The sequence below is a fragment of the Battus philenor genome, unplaced genomic scaffold (genome assembly GCF_028537555.1).
Source record: "Battus philenor isolate CCGP_79_NKW_IND1 unplaced genomic scaffold, ilBatPhil1.0.hap1 SCAF_15, whole genome shotgun sequence".
Classification (NCBI taxonomy): Eukaryota; Metazoa; Arthropoda; class Insecta; order Lepidoptera; family Papilionidae; genus Battus; species Battus philenor.
In genome coordinates this window covers 1,557,844-1,582,834 of record NW_027181677.1, presented here as the reverse complement: position 1 = coordinate 1,582,834, position 24,991 = coordinate 1,557,844, and the positions used below count along the sequence as shown (strand labels likewise).

Below are 24,991 nucleotides of genomic sequence, written 5' to 3'. Positions count from 1 at the left end.
GTGATGTCTTTACCTGACGACAATCTCAAACCTATCCAAAAATCAATGTTTCAACACAAAAAGAAAAATCGTTTTTAAAATTCATATTACTACTTATTAAAATGAATTATTGTTTATTATCTGTCTCTGCAATTAATGTAAAATTTCAGAGCGATCAATTTATTGAGGAAGATTAGAAATATATATAAAATAAAGCTTTTAGCTGAAAAATTTCCTTACATTCATCTCGCTAAAGCAGTGTTTTCCAATGTGGTGACCACACCCAACAGGGGGCAAGTTCAATGTTAAGGGGGACAATTAATAAATCTCTAAAGACTCAAATCTAACCCACTTGCTTTAATATGAAAATTATACATTACATACATATGAAAATTATATATTACATACCAGCACAAGAATTTTAAGTTTGGCATTGTATAAAAAAGGTTGAGGAACACTGCACTAAAGTTTTTACACCTACATACTCTCTAAATATTGTACTCACTTGTAATATCTTCATCAGCACCACACCATCCGAGGAGTGATCGGTGCCAACAAATCGGGCATGTGTAACAGCTTCAGCAATATCCTCCACTGTGGCAGGTACACTCGAATGTGTTGGATCTATAAATAAATAAAATATTTTAACAATTAAAAAAATGATGAAGGAGTCTATATATATAGCATTAAAGTTTGAGGTCAAAAAAATCCAATAACTATGTGTGAATTGTCAATCCTGTATTAATGATTAACATGCCACTACTGAGTAAACATGTTTGTGTCCCAAAAATGGGCACCCAAGACTAATGCAATAGAAGTCAATAAAGTATGCGGCAATTTCTACAAATTTCACTATTTATTTGAAATTTATTTACATTTAAGGTTATAATACATAAACAATCATGAAATTGTCTTGTTATAAATAATAGCAATATTTTTAATTTTTTTCTATGTAAAACCTTTTTTTAATTTTTAACAAAGGTAAACTTTAGCATTTAATATGATAGATTCTGTGTAAAAATTCTAAATAATTGCATATCCTATATCAATAAATAAGTATATATTTAAAACAAAAAATTATTCCAGTAAAATACTAAAAAAAAAAAATTTATTAACCATTGTTCATATGGAAAAGAATACTTTTACATAAAACCATTTTGTTGTATTTAAGTTAATCTGTAGCATTTTATTTGACTAAAACTGTATAATAATTATAAATTATTAAATATCTTATCTCAATGAATATATTATAGGTGTTGTAAAAGTAAAACATTTCAATTGTTAGTTATCAATTGTTGAGATATGATGTAATATTTTCATCATAAGTAGAGCCTAGCTTGTTATATTCGTAAATAAAGAACATTTTAATTATCATATACTAGGAACTGTTACTGTTATAAAATGGACGGGACCACAAGATATGAGCACGAGAGGCAGACCTAATGCCAGATGGGCAGACATCATGGCTATGGCAGGTCATGGGTGGCTCCAAGTTGCCAAATATAGAGAAAAATGGAAAGCTTTGAAGGAGGCTATTACCTTGAGAGAGTCAATACAAACTAAGCATAAAATTATTCAAACTATTATCTAAAATTTAAAATTACAAATTTTAAGTCATTGTATTAAATGAAATAAAGATTAATTATATTATTGTTCAATAGATTTTTAAGTATATTAAACACAAAATATAAAATCACTGCACATCCTAAAAAAAATTATCCCTGAAATTATTAAATTCATTTTAATATTGATCAGTTTTTGAACTTAACAGGTAGGCAAAAAACATTTAATTACACTATTACTTATATTGATATGTTTATTTTAATTAAGCATGCTAACAGCAAAATATAGTTTCAAAAGTTTCATATAACATTATACAACTTTATACACATTTGTATGCTAGCCAAAAAGCTAAAACATTAAATCTAAATGTTGATAAATTATTGAATAAAATAATAATAAAAGAGCTCTCTGAATTAAAATTAATGAAACAAGGTATGAATAATCTAAAGTAAATTTTAAATTCATATGACAGTTACATTATTGATGAACAAGAATAAATAATCTACACAGATAGATATAATTTGAATGTATTTGAATGTGTATATTAAAATACCCGCATTTATTACATACATATCAATATATTTAGGGTGCATATATCAAAGTATATATTTTTTAAATAATTTTCGCCTTTATGTCTCTCTGGTCTGTCAAATCTCTGAAATGGCTGTACCGATTTAGACAGGACTTATACTGGCAGGTTGCTGATATAATAAGGAGTGCCTAGGTTACTTTTGTTTTATAAAAATTCTTATATGAAAAAAAAACATTTTTTGTAAAAGTCCATATGCACAAAGTTGCAAGTACAGCCAGTTTAATATTATTGTATTAACAAAAATATTTTAGCATCCTAGCACTTTCATTTAAGTTCTTCACTGTATTATATTATTTTATCTAACTCTATTAGATATAATTTTACAAATTTATTATTAAATTGTCATTATAAAAGATTACAATATCATCTTGTAAGGTTCTTTTTAACTTGAAGTTCTTGAATATTAGAAATTACCTACATTATTTAACTTAAATATATACATATTTTTAACGAATCATACCTAAGCCTGTTTAATGGCATCCACTCTTTGAGAGGAGGGTTAAGTCTCAATAGAGGGATTTTTTTTAAAATTTAAAACAATATATTATATTATAAACTAAACTTGGAATCATGTTTTTATAATTGAGTAAAACTTATTGAATAACTTTTGAGAGGACTTATTATTTTCCATATTATTTCTAACCCTTTATAATTATAAATACAAAAGTTACATAAAAATACTTACCAATAAGTCCATATGATAAAAACTTATGTATGGCAGAAAGAGCAAGACTTGTTACAGGTCCAGTAGTCTCTTTGCTTCTTATTACTTCAAGGAATGGACTCAAGTATGTTGAAGGGTCAAGCAGCCGCAAATCATCTACTTGGTTCAAAATAGTCTTCAGGTCCTGAAAGGTCCTCATGAGGACGTCGTACTCTTCGTTCGGGAATGAGTGGGAGCCCCATCGCGTGCTCCGTCGCATGGCAGTGACTAGCATGGCCATCTCCCCCTGAACCACGAATATTCCATTCCCCGGTAACGACATTCTGAATATATCACTTCGACTTGATTTCAACCACAACAATGTTCAAGAAAATTTCTTATAACAGATAATTAAAATTACTACATATTTATTAGACACGGGAGACGCTGTTATGTTTAGCGATACAACGGTTTATAAATACTAAACGGTTTAATATTAAAAATCAATAGGAATCAACAACTTGATTATCAAATACCATCACGGTCATGTTGACGTTTCAGTATTTTGAATCTGCTACTCGCCGCCAGAGTGCGTTAGCTGTTCCTCACTATGGATACCCGACTTTTGGAGAAGTTAAATCGATCGCAGTCATTTGATATTTCATGCACGGAATTGAACTTTGATTTTTAATTTTTTGCACTGCCAACACTGTCAAGATGTCTGACGATTGTGGTTTACCTTTGTGACAAAAATCTAAGAAATTCGTGTCTTTAAGACGTCCTAGCTTAAAGTAATTCCGTCGTATGTAACAGTAAGTTTTGTTTTAAATTATTTATATAAATTCGATGACTTTAAAGCCATTACTATGACAAATTCTTGGTAATTATGCGTCGTCACGCGTGCGGAGGCAATCGACACAGATTTGACATCGTCTTCTTTTTGTGGTCGTGTGGTTATAATTACGAGTGTATCTCGTTACATTGCAGGAACGGCGACCCCAATCGACGCAACGATGGTTAAGAAAAAGAGACAAAGTGATCCAGGAGAGAACGGTGATGAGTCCACGGAATCTTGCGACGAGAGTGTGAAGTCAGCATGTCCTCATGTCGCAAAAGCGGTGGACTTGACGCGTTTGAAGAAGGCCCTAAAAATCGGGGGCTTCGACAAGGAATGCGCGGAATGCAAGAAAAGTAATAAAATCGAAGTGCCCGATCCAAATTTCGAAGAAGATCTCACGCTTTGGATGTGTTTACGATGTGGCACTCAGCTATGCGGTCGTACGCGTAACAAACACGCTCTAAACCATTTCAACACACCGCACTCCGACTGCCATTCACTCACTGCCAACACAACAACATGGGATATTTACTGCTATAGTTGTAACAATGAAGTAACCGCATCCAGCTCTAAAAAGCTTCATGAATGCATTGAATATGTTAAGAAGCAAGCCACCAGTAATAAGTCGCTACCTAACATTGAATCCCTTTTTGACTCTCCACCTAAAAACTTCGATGTACCTTTACCAGTTGAATCAATAATAAAAACTGATCAATACTCTAAAGGAAAAGACAGGGCGGTTGCTTTAAACTTGCCCAGAGTTAGAGGACTCTCTAATTTAGGAAACACTTGCTTCTTTAACTCTGTGATGCAATGTTTAGTTCAAACTCCATATTTGCAAGATGTTCTACAAGAGATGGCTAATCCTGGAGAGAGGTTCACATTGCCTGGTGGTAAGCTCAAGCTGAAGGCAGATGCAGAGGATGGAAAAGAGGTGGAGTTGCCACCGATAACAGGACAGTTAGGTGAATGGGGTACCTTGACTCGTACCCTGTCGGAGACTCTTGCAGATTTACAAGCAGGTTAGTGTTACCATTATTAAACAAAAAAAGTAAATATTCCTTTAGTTAATATAAAATTATTATAAAAGATGTATGCAGTTAATTTAAATTTTATTAACTTTTCATAAATATCAGCTGTCTCGAACTTTTGTGGATTTTTCTTTATTATGAGATATACATCTTCATGCTCCAGACTAAACTCAAATACTACTCTACATAAGAATATTTAAATTATCCTATTATTTTTATATTGTGTGATTGATTATAAATGTAATTTACTTTAAAAAGTAAAAATATGTCTTATTTGTCAGTAAAAATTTTTATTCCTTTTTACAATCAGTCTATATAAAATGATCTGAAATTTATTACTTTCTTTTTCTTTTAAAATGCATTAGAGCAATAACTTTTGGCATTACAAAATCTTCATTCATCATTGTAAATATATTATTATGTTCTTTATTATTTTCGAAATTGTACATTTTTAGATAAGGTGTACTATACATTGATAGTAACTGTGAAATATTTACCTTTATTTACATATTAACTCTTAGACGTTTTTTCTTTTTCAAACTACAGCAAAACTTTCAAAAAAAGTTTGTATGAAGGTATAAGTAATATATGTATATTTAAAAATTAATGATTAATAAAATTATTAATTTAAAAACCAAAACATATAAAACATGCCTGTATCTACTTTAAAAACGTAAACAGCCAAGGTGTGGAACAACCTACCAGCTTTATCATTACGAGCTAAATATAACTTGGGAGTTGTCAAGTCAAGAGTGAATAAGTTTCTTTTAAGCGAGCCTATGGATTCATAGACTTAGTCATCACTTAACATTAGGCCTGACAGGGGTCAAATGCTTTAACCACAGGTGATAAAAAAATGCCTAGGATTCTGTGCCAATGTCAAGGGGAAAAGATAAAATAGTATTTTGTTGTAATGGAATTGTTTATTTATTCAACTAGATAATAATAAGGGAGGTTACTAGAATAAAATGGGTTTTAGTTGTTAGTAAAAATAGAAATTTTGTTGAAAAAAAAAAGTATTTGTATTTATTCATAAAGTAAAAGTTTTAACCACTTTAATGCAAGGGTTTTTCTGTGAAAAGGTTACTTTTGGTTTTTATTTATAATGTTGATGAAGTATAAATCATTATATAACCTATAAAAAAAACAATAAATTGAAAACATAAATTTTCAAAAATAATAAATTTAACTTTGTGTGATCAATCTTAAAACAAAGTGTAATGTTTAGCTCATTTACTGTTAATTAATATATGATACATCCTATACAAAAATCAATGGTTTTAGGAATAATACATGGCACTGATAATATTGTAATGAAAAAATTTTTTTCAAAATTTAGATTACTACAGATTAAAATAAGTCATTGTTTACAATCTGTCCCTGCAGTTTGTACAGCTGAAAATTATTGGTTGTAACATTCCTTTTTGTATTAAATGATAGAAGATTATTGTAAAAGCTATGAAGGATTTTACTGACAGATTGAAGTATACATTCACCCCTTTCAGCATTTACACCTATAAATAATCATCCTGTATATGTAACAGTAACATAATTAAATTCAAATAATTCCATAACAGTCTCTTCATTGTAAACAAGATTGTGTCCAATGGACCAAGATATATATTGAAATGATATGTTTAAATTAAGATAATATTTGTTACAATGTCTGTTCTAAATTTAAAATGTAATGAGTTGTTTGACCTATTTCTCATCAATAGTCTGTGGGTTAAAATTGTCAATAGAACATCATATATATTAGGTGGACTGGAAAGTAATGTTGTTTCTGTTGGCATGTTTTACAGTAAAACTGATGATTTTTACAGCTTTGGCATTGTAAATTTGTATACTAGATGGCAAAAGGTTGTTGATAATGAAGGTGATGAATATATTGTTGATTAGAAATAAAAATTTGTTGAATAATGTAGTCATGTATGTGAATTCAATTTAAGAAAGCGCCATTACTTTCCGTCCTCTACTACTAATTTTTTTTTAATTAAAATAAGTTAAATCACTACTGAAAGTATGCCTTTAACAGTATTTTTCAATGTTTTTGGCACCAAGATCCACCTTAGCTGTTCTAAAATTCCTAACAGTGGTATAGAGAATAGGTGATTGAAGTTTGGCTCTTACAACTTATCACAAAAATTTGTCTACTTATTTTTAAAACTAAATATTAGCCCTTTTAAAAATATTAGGAAGAAATTAATATTATGGTGAAGAATGAGGTATATCCGTCTGAGGACTGCTTTAAACATGGTTAAGGACAAGAAACAAATCTTATAGTCAAAGTGATTGCAGATAAGCTTGGAGAAAAAAAATCCTATGTTATAGAGAGATTTAACATATATACTCCTTAGTCTTACCTTCACTGTACACAAATTTGCTATGAATCTTCAATGAATAGATTGTAGTATTTTAGATAATTTAGCGGGACTGGAAAGTAATGTTGTTTCTGTTGAAATATTTTAGAGAAAAACCGATTGATTTTTACCGCTCCGGCATTGAAAATTTGTATGACAGATGGCAAAAGTTTGTTGATAATGAAGGTGAATATATTGTTAATTAGAAATAAAAACTTGTTAAAAATGTAGTTGTGTGAATTTAACTTAAGAAAGCATTACTTTCTGGTCACCCTATATTTGTCTTCCAGGAAGTTCTAGTAATACAGCATGTTTTATGTTCTAGAAAATATAAATAACTTTGTTCTAAGCAGCATCATAGTGGTATTAGGCTTTCACTAACTACATCAAAATTTCTATTAGGTTTCTATTGATTAGTGAATAAAATTATAACTTTTTACTAATACATTTAGCTGAGTTCATGAGGCTTGTTCGTAAGGCTTTAAAAACAGTGTCAATTATCGTCATAAATTATTATCAAATCAAATAAAGCTTCTTACTGCAAAAGTATTAGTAGTAAAGATTACTGTTACACTTAACTGTGAAAGTTAAGTGAAAATACTTTTCACTTAATATTATTCTAGATCTCCTTAATATTCTTGTTAGTGTTTATTTATATATTATGCTTAAATGATTGCAGACGGAACAATTGAATTTAAAATTTTGTGTATCATAAATATAGCTATATGTAATAAAAGAAACAAAACACTATCTATGTTAAATAATTATCAAAAAAATTAGGTAATGACATAGCCTTTGAATAATTTATCTTGTATATATATAAACAATTTTTGATTACTATAGATACATGCACAGTTGTTCCAGCAGTGTGATAAAGCCTGGAAGTTAAAACACATAACTTAGCTTTTAAGGGATGCACCATGCAAATGCTGAGTACATAGCGGTGTAGGGAGAAGGGATGGGTATGATACTTGGGGTTGATAAACCAGGAAGTAAGTTCAGGAAGACCATGTAATGCATTGACATTTAACTTTTTCAACCAGACATCTCCCGTACCTACTCAATTTTATACCATCCTACCAATACAAATATAGGATATACTCATTACCTTTTTTTAAGGAAAATGTTAAGAAATTTTTATTGGACTTATTTATCTGGTAATTCATTTCTTTTACTTCCTGTTTGTCTATTCTTTATGAGGCAAGTGCGATCCAAATCAGTTTGATGTTTTTTATTTATTAATGCATTATATTTATAATATGTATTATACCTTATTTATTATAAGTATATATGTCATATACATGTATGTATGTTTACGTATTAATGTCATTATATATATGCATGTATGTTTTGTACACATTAACTACCCATTATTTACTCTTCTACTTTTTCCAAGAGATTGCCCTGTGTGATAAGACCGCTGTTTGTACTTTTTGTATATTATTGTAAAACAATTTAAAGGTATCCTAGTGTGGACAATAAAGAATATTAAATAAAAGACACTGTTTCCTGTCATCTGGCCAAAGTCGTCTAGTAGTTTATAGAGAGATTACACTGTTATACCTCCACAGCATACAAATTCACTATGATATGATATTTTATTCCTAGTTATTTCCTTGAGTATGTTGTACTTTTTCAACTAGTTGTGTGATATGTACATCTGTTTACTATAAATTGGTTATATTAACATATAACCCAGCTAACCTTTATGCCTGGCCTGTACAATGTGCCAAACAAAATGTTGAATATTTTAAATTATATTGCATATATACCAGCTACATACAATGTTTTTTTATGTAATGTTATTATTTTGTATGAATACAGGTGAAGGCTGTGTGTACACTCCCCGCAAGCTGTTGTCTGCTTTGGTGAACAAGCTGCCGCAATTCGGTGGCGGTGATCAGCATGACGCTCATGAGTTGCTGAGGCATTTGCTCGAGGCTGTGAGGTAAGTAAATAACTAGACATATAAATATCAGCTTATTTTTAGCGCCTATAGTCATTTTAAGTGACTATATTTCTTCTAGTTTAACATAATTTTTATATAATTTATTTTACGGTATTTTTATTCCAGTTGCCATAAAAATAAATCGAATTGCTTAATTCCATATATCAGACTTTAATAAAAATTTGTTTAGTATATCGGACCATTTTGTGCCTAAATTAAGTAGTGCTAGTTTATATTAGGGGAACTGAAAAATAATGTCGTTTCTGTTGACGTATATTACTGAAAATCTGATTGATTTTTACCGCTCCAGCTTTGAAAGTTTGTACACTAGGTGACAAAAGGTTGTTGATAATAAAGGTAAATATGTTGTTGATAAGAAATAAAGACTTGCAAAAGCACATTACGCATATTTCACATCTACTTTTGGAAAGAGATAATAGGCTAAATTCGTCTTCGTAGAGCGTTATCTCTGTCGCACGAAATACAACGACTGACAAAACGCCACATAGATAGTGTGGGACAGAGATAATGCTCTATGAAGCTGAAATTAGCTGATTATCTCTTTCCAAAAGTCGATGTGTAATAATTATTGCCGGGTACTGTACATACCGGTCCCCCTAATAGATCAGTACAGCTTGAGAATAATAAGCATAGCTAAATAAACTTATATGGCTAGGAATATCACAGTTCAGGGCACAGTTGGGGCAAAATCTAGGCCATGTTTTAGTGATAAATTATCAAAGAACTTCGTTGTTGATATCAATGTGTTGCGGATTTAGTAGTTAATGACAAAAGATTTCCATTTATTAATGATTTTAAGTCAAAGCATACATTTTGCATGTATGCATACTTCTACGAAATTAAGTACGGTGTACAAGATTAATTTTAATTATGTACTTATGAAGCCATCTAAATGTCTATGGTTTCGTTTATAACTATCCAACAGTAAATATGCTATGTTCAATTAAAAATGTGTTATTTATTAGTAAATGCTGTTTATGTAAGATACAGATGGTCATAAGTGTTTGGCTAATACTTTTATAGTGCAAACAGACAAAGAGTTGAACAACCTACCAGTGTCATTGTTTCAAGACAATTATAACTTAGGAGTCTTCAAGACGAGAGTGAATGGGTTTCTTCTGGGCAAGCATGAACTCTTGGCCACATCATTGCTTAAAATCAGGCGAAACAGAGGTTAAATGTTTCGCCTATAAAGTATGAAAAAAAAACTCCACCTCACAATTTTGTTTGTGGATTGGAAAGATTCGTCATTATCATTTTAGTATACTATATCCCTCATAGGTTTCTAGTCAGAACACCGATTGATAAGGTTGTCGCCTTTATGAGTAGACCTTCAACACTATACTTGTGGTGTCCACACAGGCATCTGAAGGCCCTAGTGGCTATTTACTCTGTGCATTGTTTGGTTTACCCGCTATCACTACAACTTGCCAAACCGCTCGACTAAGTCATTACTTAAGTTAGTTAATAGATAGAGAAATACCAAGTAAAGTCCTATATTAACACAAGCCAATCTTCAGCAACCCAGAAATATTTGCCGATGATGTTCTAGCAGTTTGAAGTTAGATTTATTCTTATATAAATTTATTTATAAAGTAAACCAACAATATTTTAACATGACACAAACAATGAAATCCTTGCCATTGTGAATGCAGTTTATTTTATATTAAAACAAATTATCATAATTTTAACCTTGGCCTCCATTTGATCTGCCTGCAATTACAAATTAAGAAGACAGTGAATTATTAAGAAGGTTTCTGTATAATTTATCACAATGTTATAGTCATTAGAATAAATTATTATTATTGTATTGTATAATTATTACAGGTCAGAGGATCTTCGCCGCTACCAATCCGTGATACTCAGCAGCCTTGGAATGAGTTCTAAAGTGGACCCGGCTAAGGTCGACGGGGAAGTAAAGCAGAAGGTCAAGTTCTATGGCCAGCAAGCATCTGATACAATGCTCAGACCCGAGCAGGTGAGATTTTTTAGATATTTAGGCTAACTACTTAGCAATAAGCTTTATGTTGTCAAAAGTTAATTTACCTTTTGCATTCCTTTAGAATGAATAAATAAATAAAACATGTTTCAGAATGTTCATTATATTTATTGATTTAGTGTCTTAATAGTAAACATTGATTATATATATAGCAAAAATTTTGTGTAATTGCAATGTTATTATTTTATACCAGGGGTGGCCAAATTAGGGCTCGCGAGCCACTTGCGGCTTTTTGAACGATTAAAATGGCTTCGTTTGATTGTGGAATTATTTCAATATTTAAATTTATATGAACACTTGTCAGCTACTGGGAAATCACTGGTGTGAATAATAATTAATGTTATTCCACCATAAAATAAGCGAAATCCAAACACCGATCATAATTAACCAGTCGGTATCTTAAGTATTATAAGGAGTGTTGTCATATACATATGCCATAATGTCTAACCTCAATACGCATATTTTGTACTTTTGTTATATAATTTCAATACATATATTTTATGTAAAACTATATTCTTTTGCGTGTTTTAAATGCGTTTTCAATAGCGGCTCGCAAAAATTTGTAATTTCGAACATGGCTCACAAGCTTGGCAAAACAAAGAGCTTTGCCACCCCTGCTTTATATAAACCTTTCCTGTTCGAAGCAATTGCACTTGTTGCAGTCTGTAACCATCAAGCTACCATGGTCATAAAGTGGACTTACAGTCAATAATTAGATATTAATTTTTTGACTTTGACTACATCATTCCACCTAGTTGGCTACAGCAGTTCCCACTTTTTTCCATGGAACTTATATATATAGAAATAATGGGTATTTCAGGTGTTCAGAGGTTTCCTGGTATCAACGCTGGAATGCCAGGAGTGCTTCCACCACTCAGATCGCGTCGAGTACTTCCTGGATCTGTCCCTGCCTGTTGCTGCCAGTCGACCACAGCCACCAGCGGTTGTGAGAAGGAAAACTCCTAATGGTATGCCTTTATACATTTCCTTTGTGTGTTATTTGCATGGCCAAGTCTAGGGTTTGGCAAAACTCATCATTGAAATGTCAGATATTTTGTGAACTGCTAACTTCAGTAAAACATTTTTTTAAATTGTCTTCACTAAATGTATTCAATTTTTCCCAATGATGTATTAAAGTTGGATATAATTCAGAGATAATACCTTATTCAATAAAAATCTCAATACGATATGAATGCTCTAAAGTAAACATTTTCCTTGCACATGAAGAAGAACTATGATACTGAGCAAATTCTGACAACTTTAAAACATAAACTCAAACACATTAATTTATTAATAAATATTAGTTATCATATGTGATAGTACAATTTAAATGAGCTACATTTTTTTATTTACAAATACAAATGGTTCATTTAAATACGTCAGTTATTTCACTATGTAACAAGAAGGAAGCTCTCTGAAACAACTGCTGCCAACCATATACTAGTGTATTGCCTTCATTGTATTTTTAAAAGGTTTGATATTCAAACTTTTAATGTATAAAAAATTCAAATAAATAGTTTCTGATTTCAAAGTCAAGGAACCAATTTAAATAGTTTAAATTCAATGTAAAAAATATTAATTATCACAATATTAGTTCACAAGTCGTTAGAGAAAGTAATGTGAATTTGTTTATAAAATGTAAATTCTTTATCCAAATCTATTTTATCCACTTCAAAGTAATTCCCGTCCGATAAAACGCACTTTTGCTAGTGCTTATTCCAATACTTGAAACAGTCTGAACAGTCTTTTATCTTTAAGACCTTCTTCGATTCTGTTTTTATCACCTTAATCATCTCAAACTGCGTTCCCACATTGACCTTTTGAGTTTGCTGTATAGTCAGAAATTGCATGGAGTCAAATCAGGCGAATACTGCGGTTGCGAAGCAATATAAGTCAAGTTTATAATGTTATTTGTCCAAAAAAATTGATCATTTGAATCGAGTTTGCTAAAATTGCAGCAGTTGACAAAAATATGTGTAACTCGGAGATGATCAATGATAAACAGACCCTTTATAAATGTTATAGACAGTCCGACCAACCTAGAAAAAAAAATTACCTGCCTTCCTAATGCCCCAGAGTTTTAAATTAAAAATTCACCTACATCTACTACTACATACTATCACAGTAGCATATTGAATAAACTACAGCCTGTCTATGTTATGTTTCTTGCTAGCCAAAGTTTGCCAACCCCTGGTTTTGTCGAGGTACTGACCTTCTAAATAAATGGTTCTCCAGGTTATCATCAGATTTCATCAGTGTATGTGTGTTGTTATTGCTTAATATTCCTTCGGTTTGCATGTTTATGTTGAACTGTGGAAGGTTTGGATTGTACACACTGGTTGAAAGACTACCTTAAAACCACCCTGGTATACAGGGTGATTGTGTCATAAGGGTAATTAACTTTAAGGGATGCATATATATCTCATTTGTTGTCAACTAATGTGTAGTGCATACACCCAATCCAATAATTAATGATCAAAAAAATATTTAAGAAAAATTAATTTTTAGAATTCAGTTTACTTCATATTGTAATTAATTATTGTTTCTATATCTGTTCCTGCATACTGTGTTGCCAGAAGATATTGGTCTGTCGTATTTCAAAAGAAAATAAAAAATACATGTAATATATCAGAGTGATCACCTTACAAATGGTAATCTGAACCAATCACCTTGTGTCTTTAGGTAAACATCCTGTTAATGTTATATTTATTTACATATTTATCTCTTATGAGATAGAAAGGTTAATAGGTAATATAGATTATCATGAAAATCTAATAAATATTTATAATTAGACACGAATTATTTAAAAAAAATAAGTTGAAAACTTGGTCCTTTTAAATTTGTTTGATAAATTAAAATAAAAGCGTAATTTGAAGTAACAAGATTGGCATCAAAGAATTTATATTTCATTTGAAATTGCCTGTATTTGTTCTTGAATAAGACAAGACATTTGCATCAGTTTTTCATTAAAAATTGACATCATTACAGGAATAAAATGTATCATTTATTATAAAATCTCTGATAGCTTAATTAAATTCTTTCTTATTGGGCTATTTTATTTACACATTTAAATATTTTGTCTTCATAATATAATGAAAACTTATGCATTAATTTTATATTAATAAATAATTAAGTGGGAAATAGCATAGTCTTTATAAGAGACATATTTACTTTACAATGTGACCACATATTTTCAGAGGAGAATATGTACAATATGCAAGAGGATAATAAGCCTTCGAAACATCAACTCAAAAAGGAGAGGATGGCCGCCCGGAAAGCTGCCCGAAAGAACAAAGGTGGTACTAACCGCATGCCTTGCATATAAATATCTATGTATGCATATATATATTTTCCTCTGCATGGTGCTGTGAAGCTTAAATTCTGTTTCTAAAACAAATTCATTCTTTATACACAACAAAATTAAACTGCTTTATAATTGAAATATACACCATATTGACAATTACTAAAAAATTCTGTCTTTCGTTACAGGTAATGCAACGAACAAGGAGAAATCGGGAGAAGCCAGTGGTGGTAATGAAGACGGAAAGTCTTCATCAGAACAGTCTGACGCAGACGTCGAAGATAATCTCGAGGATATGCCGAGACATGCGGACACACACACGGCTTCCGTGGGCACTCAGGCAATCGCCCACACCGCGGCCAATTTTGCTGCATACCACATGGAGTCTGGATACAACTCTGAAAAGGTAATAAGTTCTGATTCCATCCGCACCAGCCCAGTAGACCTGGATAAAGAAAAAACTGACAACACACCTGAGTCAACAGACAAGGACAAGGAGTATGTCAATTCTTCAACATCTACAACTGTTATTCCCCTTGAATATAAGTCACTTGCATCGCTGGAGAACTTCTCTAATCCGGATTCAGGGGTGGCCAGTCCGGAGGCCACTAAACATAATTCCACAGAGACAGTTGATAATGTTGATTCCCCCACTAATGGTAAGGAGTTAGGAAGCCATAGCTCGCTTTCAAGTGAAATCAACCTGGATCTCTCCAGCCCGCAACACAACAAGTTGTCACCTGTTAAGAGCGAGTATGAGAGACCTGTGTCCAGGATTGCCTTCGCTCCGGAGTATTCCAATGAAGTTGTAGCAAGGGGCATAAGCGTTAAAGGTTCAAGGAATCTCCTAGAACACAGCGGCGAAAGCAGCTACGAGTCCTTACCGGAAAGCAAAGCACAGGAACCTGCACCATTCAGTAATGTGAACAGTCACCAGGACGTGACAAATATCCTGGATAAACTGAAGCTGGACATGGAGGATTCTAAACCAAAGCCCATGTTCCCGCCACCTGTCGTTGTTGACCCGCCACCCACGGTGCCCAGGCCAAAAATCAATAACATTGAAGCAGAAAAGACTCAAAGAGATTTCTTATCCCTCAACCGCCAAAGTCCGTTATCACCTCGATATGTTTGCGATGAAGATGAATGCAGCATCCAATCTTGTCTTAGTCAGTTCACTGCGCTGGAACTTCTAACAGGTAATAACAAAGTGGGATGTGAAACATGTACAGAGAGAATCAATGGTAAGGATGGGAAAACCGTGTACACAAACGCTACTAAACGTTTCCTCGTGTCCAGTCCACCAGCAATCCTTATTCTCCACTTGAAGCGGTTCCAGATAGGTCCGCGTTGCATGTTCCGAAAGATGACAAAGCATGTTGACTTCCCTACCATTTTGGATTTGGCGCCTTTTTGCGCTATGGACAAGCTGAAAAAGCTGCCTAACGTTAATCGAGGACAGAATGAGTTGCTTTACTCGCTCTATGGAGTGGTGGAACACTCCGGCGGCATGCACGGAGGTCATTATGTGGCATACGTGAAAGTGAGACAACCAGTCAAACGAGGCGATCCGAGATGGTGGTTCCTTCCAAAGAGTGCCAACATCCCAGCTTCCAGCGGTGGAGATGGGGATGGGGATTCCGAGTCAGATTTATCCGGGTACGAGTCAGGCGAAGGCCCTGCACCGATGGCTGAGCCGCCCAGTGGTAAATGGTATTATGTCTCTGATAGCATGGTCTCCGAGGTGACAGAAGACAAGGTGTTGAGAGCACAGGCTTACCTCTTGTTCTACGAGAGGATTTTATAAATCCTCAGTCTCTAGTAGACGATGGCCTAACGGTTCTGTTATCTCTACGAACTTATTGGCATTTAAGTGGGAGACTGACGCTTTATAGACCCGGTCCGGACAGGTTTCCGCGGGAAGTCGTGATGTCACTAACGCTGTAAATAGCCTACGAGTTTTAACATAATCGCCTTTTATTTCTACTACGTATCGCGATCATGTAAGTCGCTGAATATTTTTTTTTTTCTCATAAATAATTTCCTTTTAACTTATATTAATATTTAGAATCCGTGCGATAGTCGATTGTGGAGTAATTTGAGTTTAATGTAATGGAAGAGATGTCTGAACGTAGGCGACTTGTTTTATATTTCACAAACTGCTGTTATACACCGAGGCCCTCTATATCATCTAATGTTTTTTATAATAATCATATCAAGACCCATGTACCATATATACAGACATATGTTCTGTGTGTTTATATCTGATATTTAAACATTTCAATATTATTCATAAAGATTTACTCATTTACATATTATTACATCTATAACATTTGATTGTGGAATTTACTTATCCGACTCAAAAGACCACTTGGACCTTTGAGATAGATAACGGTATATAATTGATTTTTGTCATGTAATGTTTTTCTATATGTTCAATTATTGTTCATTATTCACATACACCGCCATTTCATTAAGAATAAATGTATCAGACGTGGTACGTGATTTGAAACGATTGATTTTTTAAATGCATCTGATAAATTGTATGCGTAAAGCATTAAACGTTATTTTAATAGAATAGCAACATTTTAATCGCAGGAAGCACTCTTACATTTATGTTGTAATTTGCGTGCATTAACAAGAGTGATATGAAGTTCCTTCTATACACAGATTAGTTGTCTATTCGCTAACAATCCCGTTATACGTAGCCAAAGTGAACTTTATAACTAAAACATAGATTTTATCATTTCCAATTACATCTGATCATTGTCTATTTATTTTTTTTAAATTTCTCAACTACCCTCTATTAGATACATTTTAATATCACAGTTTTAATGTTTTATATTATTATTACATCGAGTGCTCAATTATTAATCACATTTATGTTATGTTAAATGAAAGCATAGGGTGATATTTATTATATAACAATAGCAAATATTATTTTTTCATCGACATATCTAATTTGATTTAAAAACTTTTACATATAAATGTTGTATTTAGTAATATGCAAGATCATTAATATTGAAATACAGGTGATTCTATATGTCTATAATTGCACCTTGATTAAATAAAAATACCCAACAGATGGTTTTATCACTCGGATCTCATGTAATATCAGATTTAATAAATTAAAAAGGTAGTATGTGCTTTCATATTTTAGAATTGAACATGAAATGTTGAAATGAAATACACAGTTTATAATTTGAATTACAAAATATCACCCTACGTTTGAAGAGGTTTGTTTACGTGTTGCGTTTGGTTCTCCTGTGCCGTTAGTTTTAACATTATGTATTTGATAATTTTTTGTATATTGTACCGCATATTATTGAGTTACGAACCAGGTGTATTAAATATAGTTGTAAAACCAATTAGTTGTTTTATTTCAAAATCCATTTTGAAACTTTACTTTGGTTAGTTTATCTTTAGGAGGCTATTATCTGGTGTTCAGTGATCGGGGTACTCTTCGAATGTCAACGGATAAGCGTCAAGACAACATAACTGAACAACTGTTCTTGTGCCCTTGGCAAATAGTCCATTCAACCAGTGTTGCCGAAGATATTGTAGGGGCAATATTAAATCATCGTCAGCAAAAATAGCACCTTATGAAGTAAAGTAAAAATAAAAAAGATTTAAAAAAGTTGACTAATAAGAGTCCTGTTAAAAGTTCCAATTTTGAATAATTTAATTTTATCTTTAGCGTCTCCGTGCATAAACACGACATGACGGTCCGAAGATATTTACCATGTACTTAATGATTAAATAATACACGAATTTTCATTGACAATACAAAAACTGAATGATTGAATAACCCTATACAGATTAAAAATACATATTTTTATAGATAAAAAATAGGAGGTAAAATGATTATGATTAGACATTACTTAAATAAATAATTAAAACAAATTACAATAAACAATTATATAATTATTTATCCAATTAATATTTGAAATTTATTGGAAAACCAGTTCTAAGATCAAATGCGATCCTTTAATATTCTATGAGGGTAGACACAATTATCATTTCATCTTTGACACAACTGTTGTATATTAACAACTTCTTTAATACTTTAGTTGTCAGAAGTCCACTGCAAGGCATAGATCTACCACAAAAATGTCACAACGACCAGTCTTATGCTGCCAGCATCCATTTTCCTGCGACCGTAACTATGTCGACGGTCCACCGTTCGACCCCAACGCTCTTCGGTTGCATGAACTATTCTAACTGCCCACTGTCACTTCAGATGAGCAACTCTTAATTCTACATTGGTGAACTTGGTTCTTCTACATCATCTACACCATCAGTGAAACTCTGAGGATAGGCTTCTTCATTGTGTATGCGACCACGTCTCGGATCCATACAGCGTCATTGACAACACATGTTGGTCAAAGACCTTCGTCTTTAGGGATTAAGGTATTTTGGAGACGGTGTAGAGTTCTTGATAATATTTATAATTCTTTAACTTCTCTTTTCTTCAATAAATCAACGTGAGTGGTATTAAATGGTATTAAACGTGTTATCTTTGGACCGTCTAACATTGTCAATTCTATTATACAATATAATACTTGTAGATGTTCTTTTGCTTTTTGTAGTGCCTGTAAATAAAGATGCCATTTGGAAAGTAGTTAAAAAAAAGATTAAATTTGATTTATTTTTTAAGCATAAAACTAAATTTACTGCGGGTAGACAAATATTTGAGTTATGAATCAACATACGCTGAAAACTCAATATATATTGCATATGTTGACATTGTGTGGCGCATTAGTACCAGCGGTAGGCGAACGAGGATCATGCGCGGGCGCGGAAGATATGCTATCAGAACCTACAACCGGCGCACGCGCAGACACGACCAGACACCGATAGACGCCGGAAGCAAGCCACTCGCTGATTCATTACCCTGCACTTTCTTATTTTATTTGATTTTATAATTAACTTGTGCCGCTAATTGTATGACCCGCAAATAATATCATACTTTGTCAAGTGTTTAATTTCTACATTCCTCGAATAGGGATTAGTATTGAGTCAATACTAAAATTGCATCAATATTTCTTGTATGTTCTAAAGGGAGTTCCCCGAGTTAGAGTAGAGAACTATCGAAGGTGTTTTAATATATAAGAATACCCTCATTAGAGGGCTGCATATTTTGTGTAAAAATTTTTGTCTCCAAGAACCGAAATTAAATTAAAACATGTTTAATACTGTGATCCAGAAGCAAGGTGAATTTTATTATCTGATACATATCTCATATCTCGTGTCATAGTGTGCGTAATTGAACTCCTCCGAAACGGCTCGACCGATTTTCGTGAATCTTAGCGTGCATATCGGCCAGGGTGGAGAATCGGGCAATATCTATTTTTCATCCCCCTTAAATGTTAAGGGTGGTCCACCCACAAATTTTATTTTTATTTTTTAAGACCCTTTTTTTTGATAGATCACACAAAATTAAAATTTAGGGTTGTATATAACAACCCCAACTTTTTTTTATTTGTTTTTTAATGTTTCCTAGAAATAACATACATAGCAAAACAATGTCTACGGGATCAGCTAGTATAAAATACAAATTCTTTATTTATTCTTCCAAATCAATTTCAAACCATTTAAAGTAATCCCCGTCCGATAAAATGCACTTTTGCACCTTTTCCAACCCACAAAACAGTCGGAATAGTCTATTTCCTTCTAGACCTTTTTCTATTTCCAAAAATATTATTGTTGGCTTTATAAGGTTAATTTGTTATGTACCTTTAAAATATTTACACCTATAACTAACCACCCTGTATAGGTTGGCCGAAATAATATATAGCTTTCAATTATAATACTAACTCACCATAACCGCCTTTTCCTTCATCTCTGGTTTCGTGGCCATGTGCTTTTTGATCCGATTGACTTCGATCGGCGTTAATCCGACCAATTCGGAGAGTACATCGCTGGTGAAGTCCACGTTCAAGGTTCCCGTACCATCTACAATTTCGCATTTCAAACTCCAACCGTCTCTGCCAACGGACAACTTGGATAAGAGTTTCATTATTTGAGCTTTCACTTTAAACACTTTTCCAGAAAGCTGTGTGTCACTAAGTTCTTTAATTTGCTTTATATATACAAATGGTTCTTTTGACACTTGAACTGGAGCCCTATTATCACGTTCATTGAGTTCATGGTCTTGAGCGTCGAACTGAGCTTCCATCTCTCGCAAATAATCTTCATCTTCAAACATCAGGTCATCATCAGCAGGGTAATCATCTGCACTGTTGTCTTCAGTATTTACCTTAATTTTCTTTTCTGGTCTAGAATTGGAATCGTATAATGGCCTCTTTGCTGGATGTTCCACAAACTGGGCCTCTATAGCTGCAAGTTGTTCCATATCTAGATCATCATCAGCGAATGTTTCTGTTTGCATACTCGTTGCATCTCTGGGTGTTTGTTCATTTGTTGGTACCAATGCTGGTATGATATCTACTGCTGTTTGATGTGACACATTGTTTGGTCTATGTATACTCGATGGGTTTTCTTGAGCTGTAAAGTTTTTTTTTGCTCATTTAATTCGCTAAACTGTTACTACTCTTATCAAGATTAGAGAAAGGGATAACTAAGTTATCTTTATTTATAGTGCTAATATTACATCATCATTTTTATCACAACACTATTTTTTCTATCATCATATCAATCGATATACCCTACTGCAAGGCATAGGTCGCAAAGGTTACATGATAGTTTTGCCTTGCTTGTGGTCAGTTCTACCAGTGGTGGGCCCGACCACGTTTACTGGTTCGTGGTAGGCGCTCGGGAACCGTTCGTCTCTAACCACCATTGCTTGCACAAGTACATATGCAATACTTCGAGCAACATCCGTAGCTTTTATTCTTCTGCTATCTGGATGACCTTCAACCTTATTTAAAATCCTGACACTGATCAAAGGCCTCTATATTTGTTGTTCCTATATTATTCTTGTATTTATTACTATTCTTACGCAAATAGACAAGATTTTTCGTACTACCATTTAAGTAGCACTAGCATGTACAATTATTTGGAGAATACAGATTTAAAGTAGTAGTACGTCGTAAAACTATTGTAGGCTGCTTACAATTGATACTTTTGCAAATCTAGTACTGTACATCCTACGGCTGAAATGATCAAGAATAAATTTTCCTTACCTACGGTGGCAGGTAATCCCAATTTTGAAGATAGCAAGCACGCTAAGGAGTTGGCATCTGCCAGCTCTTGGACCTCTCCGCCAAGCAGTTCCACATTCCCCTCAGTCAGCAGGATCAATCCGCGACGGCATTCCACTGGACCTGTTTTTGTTTTTAACTGGGAATAATGTTTTTAACACAATAATTCACTATGAATATACATTTAACGTATGTCCTGAAATTTGTATCGGCGGAAATTATTGCCTTTGTCATTATAATAGATAAAAATAATTAATGTAACTTATATATGAGTAGCGAAGGACTTCCATCCAGAAGATGGACAGACGATCTTGATAAGATCCTATTGGAAACCTTTTGGGAATACACATGCCCAGTAGTGGACATCCCATTGTTGAATTTTAATGAGTGTGTTTGTGGAAGTGTGTACTCAAATTAAACAAACCTTTAAGCAATAATTTACAACCGGGCGTGATGTCACAGCTCAAGTTTCGCATGGGCCTGTATTCAATGGCCGACACTTCCTGAACGCCATCTGTGAGATACAACTTTATCATTCTGTAAAATCAAAAATCGAATCATGCATTATTATAAGTTTTCTTCTTCTTAGCTGATAGACGTCAACTGCTAGACATAGGGCTCCCTCAAAGATCGTCGCGATGACCAGACTTGTCGTGACTTTAACGTCGGTTCACTTAGAGGAGGAGACAGAGGGATCAGTTTCCAGAAGATGGATAACAGCATCCTCTGCGTACTGCCGTGCAATGGGCGTCTGTGGTCTGAAACGAGGAATAGTAGATCTCCCACTAGATCGATCAACGAGAACCCTTTAGCCTTTAGCCTGGGTTCACTAGAATAGGGCTAAGATATCCTCTGTCATTGTGTTTAAGAGACGACTATTAGCCTTACCCTTCATCGTCCACTCAATGAACCCGAGAAAGGCAGACGGAGAAGGCTCGGTTTCTCCACGAGACATCTTGGCACATTAGACAGCTGGGAGTTCCGTAGATGATCCGGCAGTTCCACTAAAGGTACTGATGATGATCACTAAGTGGGTTTTAGTGGGTAGAAATCCCACATAAATCCTTCCTCCAGAGAATGGGGTGTACATCCAGAAGTTTTTCCACCGTATGTCAAAGAAAAGGTGGACTGGCGACATATTTAAGGTCATCCTGGCATCTTTGGAGGAAGCCTATTCCTTGTAGTGGGAGTCTATCAGCTGATATGATGATGATATAACAATAAAAATGGTGATCAATTATTTTGACACGAGGAGATGATATTCAAATGATATTTAAGATAAATACCTGTGACTTGAAACCTTGTCTTCATTGTTAATAGTGGCTTCAACATTTTCAGTATTAACTTTCTGCAGCTTCAGGTATTGTTGGTATGCTGGTGTACCTTAAAGTATAAGATATAAGTTTAACACATTGATATAAGTGTAAAACATAAGACCAATGGAATAATCATCTAACAAACACATTTAGTGAGACATCTAATGTGCAATAAAACACCACATTGTCAATCCACAACAAGCAATTCATAAGAAATGCAATTGTAGAAACCTTTTATGTTGTTGCATATGTATAAATAGACATGTAACTGTCAATAACAGATTCACAGAGACACATCCTAAAGACTTCCTGATTGATACCATCACAGGGTCTAACCCAAGTGCCATATCACACACCAGACAATTACAACACTGCAAGTGACTCTTATTACAGCGACAACCACTCTTCCCGTAACACACACACAAATTCGCATTTGACACAAGTCAAACATCACACAGTCAGATCCGTTTCCAGGGTATTTCTCCTGCCCCCTAAGCTGCAAATAGAACATATCCATATCCTTCCTTAGATTACCAAGTGATCCATGCTGCTATTCCAGCTGGTTTATGTGGTCTAAAATTGATGTTGAATAGAAACAGACATTACCAATATCAACCGCTGCATTAATCTGTAGTACAAATCTTCCATTTAATGTTGTACTTTTTTGATTTCTCAAATTAGGTGGTAAACATCCAGGGCATATGTCCTTCAGGTCATTCAAAAGCCACTGTTCTTTTGCTAATGTTTGAACTTCATTTTCTTTACAATCTCTATCGTTGTTTTCAATTAAATATTCAACAAATCTGTAAACAATATTTATATATTGTGTAAGATATTTAGATATAAATATATAACAACAACATTTGCTTATGGACCTTGGAAAAATAATGGTCATAGAAAGAAAAAGAATCAAGATGTCTGTGCAGAAGCCTGATGTACTGGATATTTAACATCAATCTATTATCTCAAGAGTTTTATCATATATTAGGGGAACCGGAAAGTAATGTCGCTTTCTTAAGTTAAATCCACATGACTAAATTTATAACAATTTGTATTTCAATTCCACAATATATTCACCTTTGTTATCAACAACCTTTGCAATCTACTATACAAATTTCCAATGCTGGAGTGGTAAAAATGAATCGGTTTTTCTGTCCCGTCCCCCCAATAAGAACGAAAGGAGTTTTTGTCATTGAACTAATTAAATCTAAGGAGTATTATTTTTTATCAGTATCAAGTTCCACTATGGCTATATTTGGCTACTAATTATAAAATACTTAATGAAAACCGAAATGAATACTAACACTGTGTTTTTTGATGATAAGATTATAAAATATAAAATATTCTCTATAAAAATAAATCACTAATTATCTTTTTAATAATATGAGATGTGAAAAATATTAACAATGACCAGCAAATAAAGTAAAAGAAACACCTACATTTTTTAATTTTTAATATTGTGAGTATCTCTTTTCATGAGTTTTCAAAAGGAATTTGCCAAGGATTGTACTCTTCAAGCAGTAGCAAGCACAGGACACATAAATTGACTTTTTATAGCATTAACTGGAGCTAGATTATTGGAAATTAACTCGTAATTAGTGATTTAACCTGCGCATTACAATTGTGTGACAATTGAGCAATAGCTCAGTGGTAGACTGAGACTTGCGATCCTAGGTCGCTGGTTCGATTATCGGGATTTAATCTTGTATAATTCACAGTTTGTGCCTTAATTATATGAGATTGCCACTGCTCACAATTTTTTATAGGATAGTCAGCAGCATCCTCTTTGTATAATCGTATCACACTGCGATCGCTAACCCGCCTGCGAAGCATTACGATTATACTATATCCCCCGAAAGATATCTTAGAGGAAGGCCTATGTCTTGCAGTAGACGCCTAGGACTGCAACAACGTCGAACATGATACTCAGTTTTGCATCTCAAACCAAATTCATGTTGTAGCTTATTAGATGTATACATCATATTTAACAAATAAAATAATAATAGACTTGTTATATTCATAACTTTTAGGCAAAATTCTGTGTTCTATAATATAATAATAACAAACCCAGAAAGCCATTCATCGACTGCGTACATATGATGCGAAATCAAATACTTGCGTACGGAATTAACAAGAGATTGTTGCGCCATTTCGTATTTCTATATTAATTAATAAATCATTCATTCAATCTCCAATTTAATATTAATTTTTATTTTATATTTTCCCTCTATAAATCT

General features: G+C 33.2%; 3 protein-coding genes across 4 annotated transcripts in view; 1 reads left to right on the top strand and 2 right to left on the bottom strand.

The window, feature by feature from the left end:
* Positions 1 to 3,325, bottom strand: part of garz (Sec7 domain-containing protein garz) — a 47,319-nt gene extending 43,994 nt beyond the window's left edge. The window contains exons 1-2 of the mRNA XM_068761518.1: positions 2,820 to 3,325; positions 485 to 603 (exon numbers count right to left, since the gene is read on the bottom strand). Of these exons, the coding sequence (XP_068617619.1) occupies positions 485 to 603; positions 2,820 to 3,120 (420 nt within the window). The 5' untranslated portion in view covers positions 3,121 to 3,325. The remainder of the gene's footprint in view (positions 1 to 484; positions 604 to 2,819) is intronic.
* Positions 3,326 to 3,461: 136 nt separating this feature from the next.
* Usp16-45 (ubiquitin specific protease 16/45) lies at positions 3,462 to 17,643 on the top strand. 2 transcript variants are annotated; one of them, XM_068761414.1, is made up of 7 exons: positions 3,462 to 3,589; positions 3,765 to 4,637; positions 8,831 to 8,954; positions 10,803 to 10,953; positions 11,795 to 11,942; positions 14,172 to 14,270; positions 14,464 to 17,643. In XM_068761414.1, exons 2-7 carry the CDS (start codon positions 3,791 to 3,793, stop codon positions 16,080 to 16,082), a joined length of 2,988 nt encoding a protein of 995 aa, XP_068617515.1. In that variant the 5' UTR covers positions 3,462 to 3,589; positions 3,765 to 3,790; the 3' UTR covers positions 16,083 to 17,643. The 2 variants fall into 2 exon arrangements, with proteins under 2 accessions (XP_068617515.1, XP_068617516.1); XM_068761415.1 differs by lacking the exon at positions 14,172 to 14,270.
* A 602-nt stretch (positions 17,644 to 18,245) lies between these two features.
* LOC137918861 (recQ-mediated genome instability protein 1-like) lies at positions 18,246 to 24,955 on the bottom strand. Its single transcript, XM_068761788.1, has 7 exons — positions 24,822 to 24,955; positions 23,361 to 23,557; positions 22,725 to 22,821; positions 21,863 to 21,975; positions 21,421 to 21,561; positions 20,097 to 20,782; positions 18,246 to 18,867 (listed from the first exon to the last, which is right to left on the bottom strand). Exons 1-7 carry the CDS (start codon positions 24,902 to 24,904, stop codon positions 18,721 to 18,723), a joined length of 1,464 nt encoding a protein of 487 aa, XP_068617889.1. The 5' UTR covers positions 24,905 to 24,955; the 3' UTR covers positions 18,246 to 18,720.
* Positions 24,956 to 24,991: the final 36 nt, after the last annotated feature.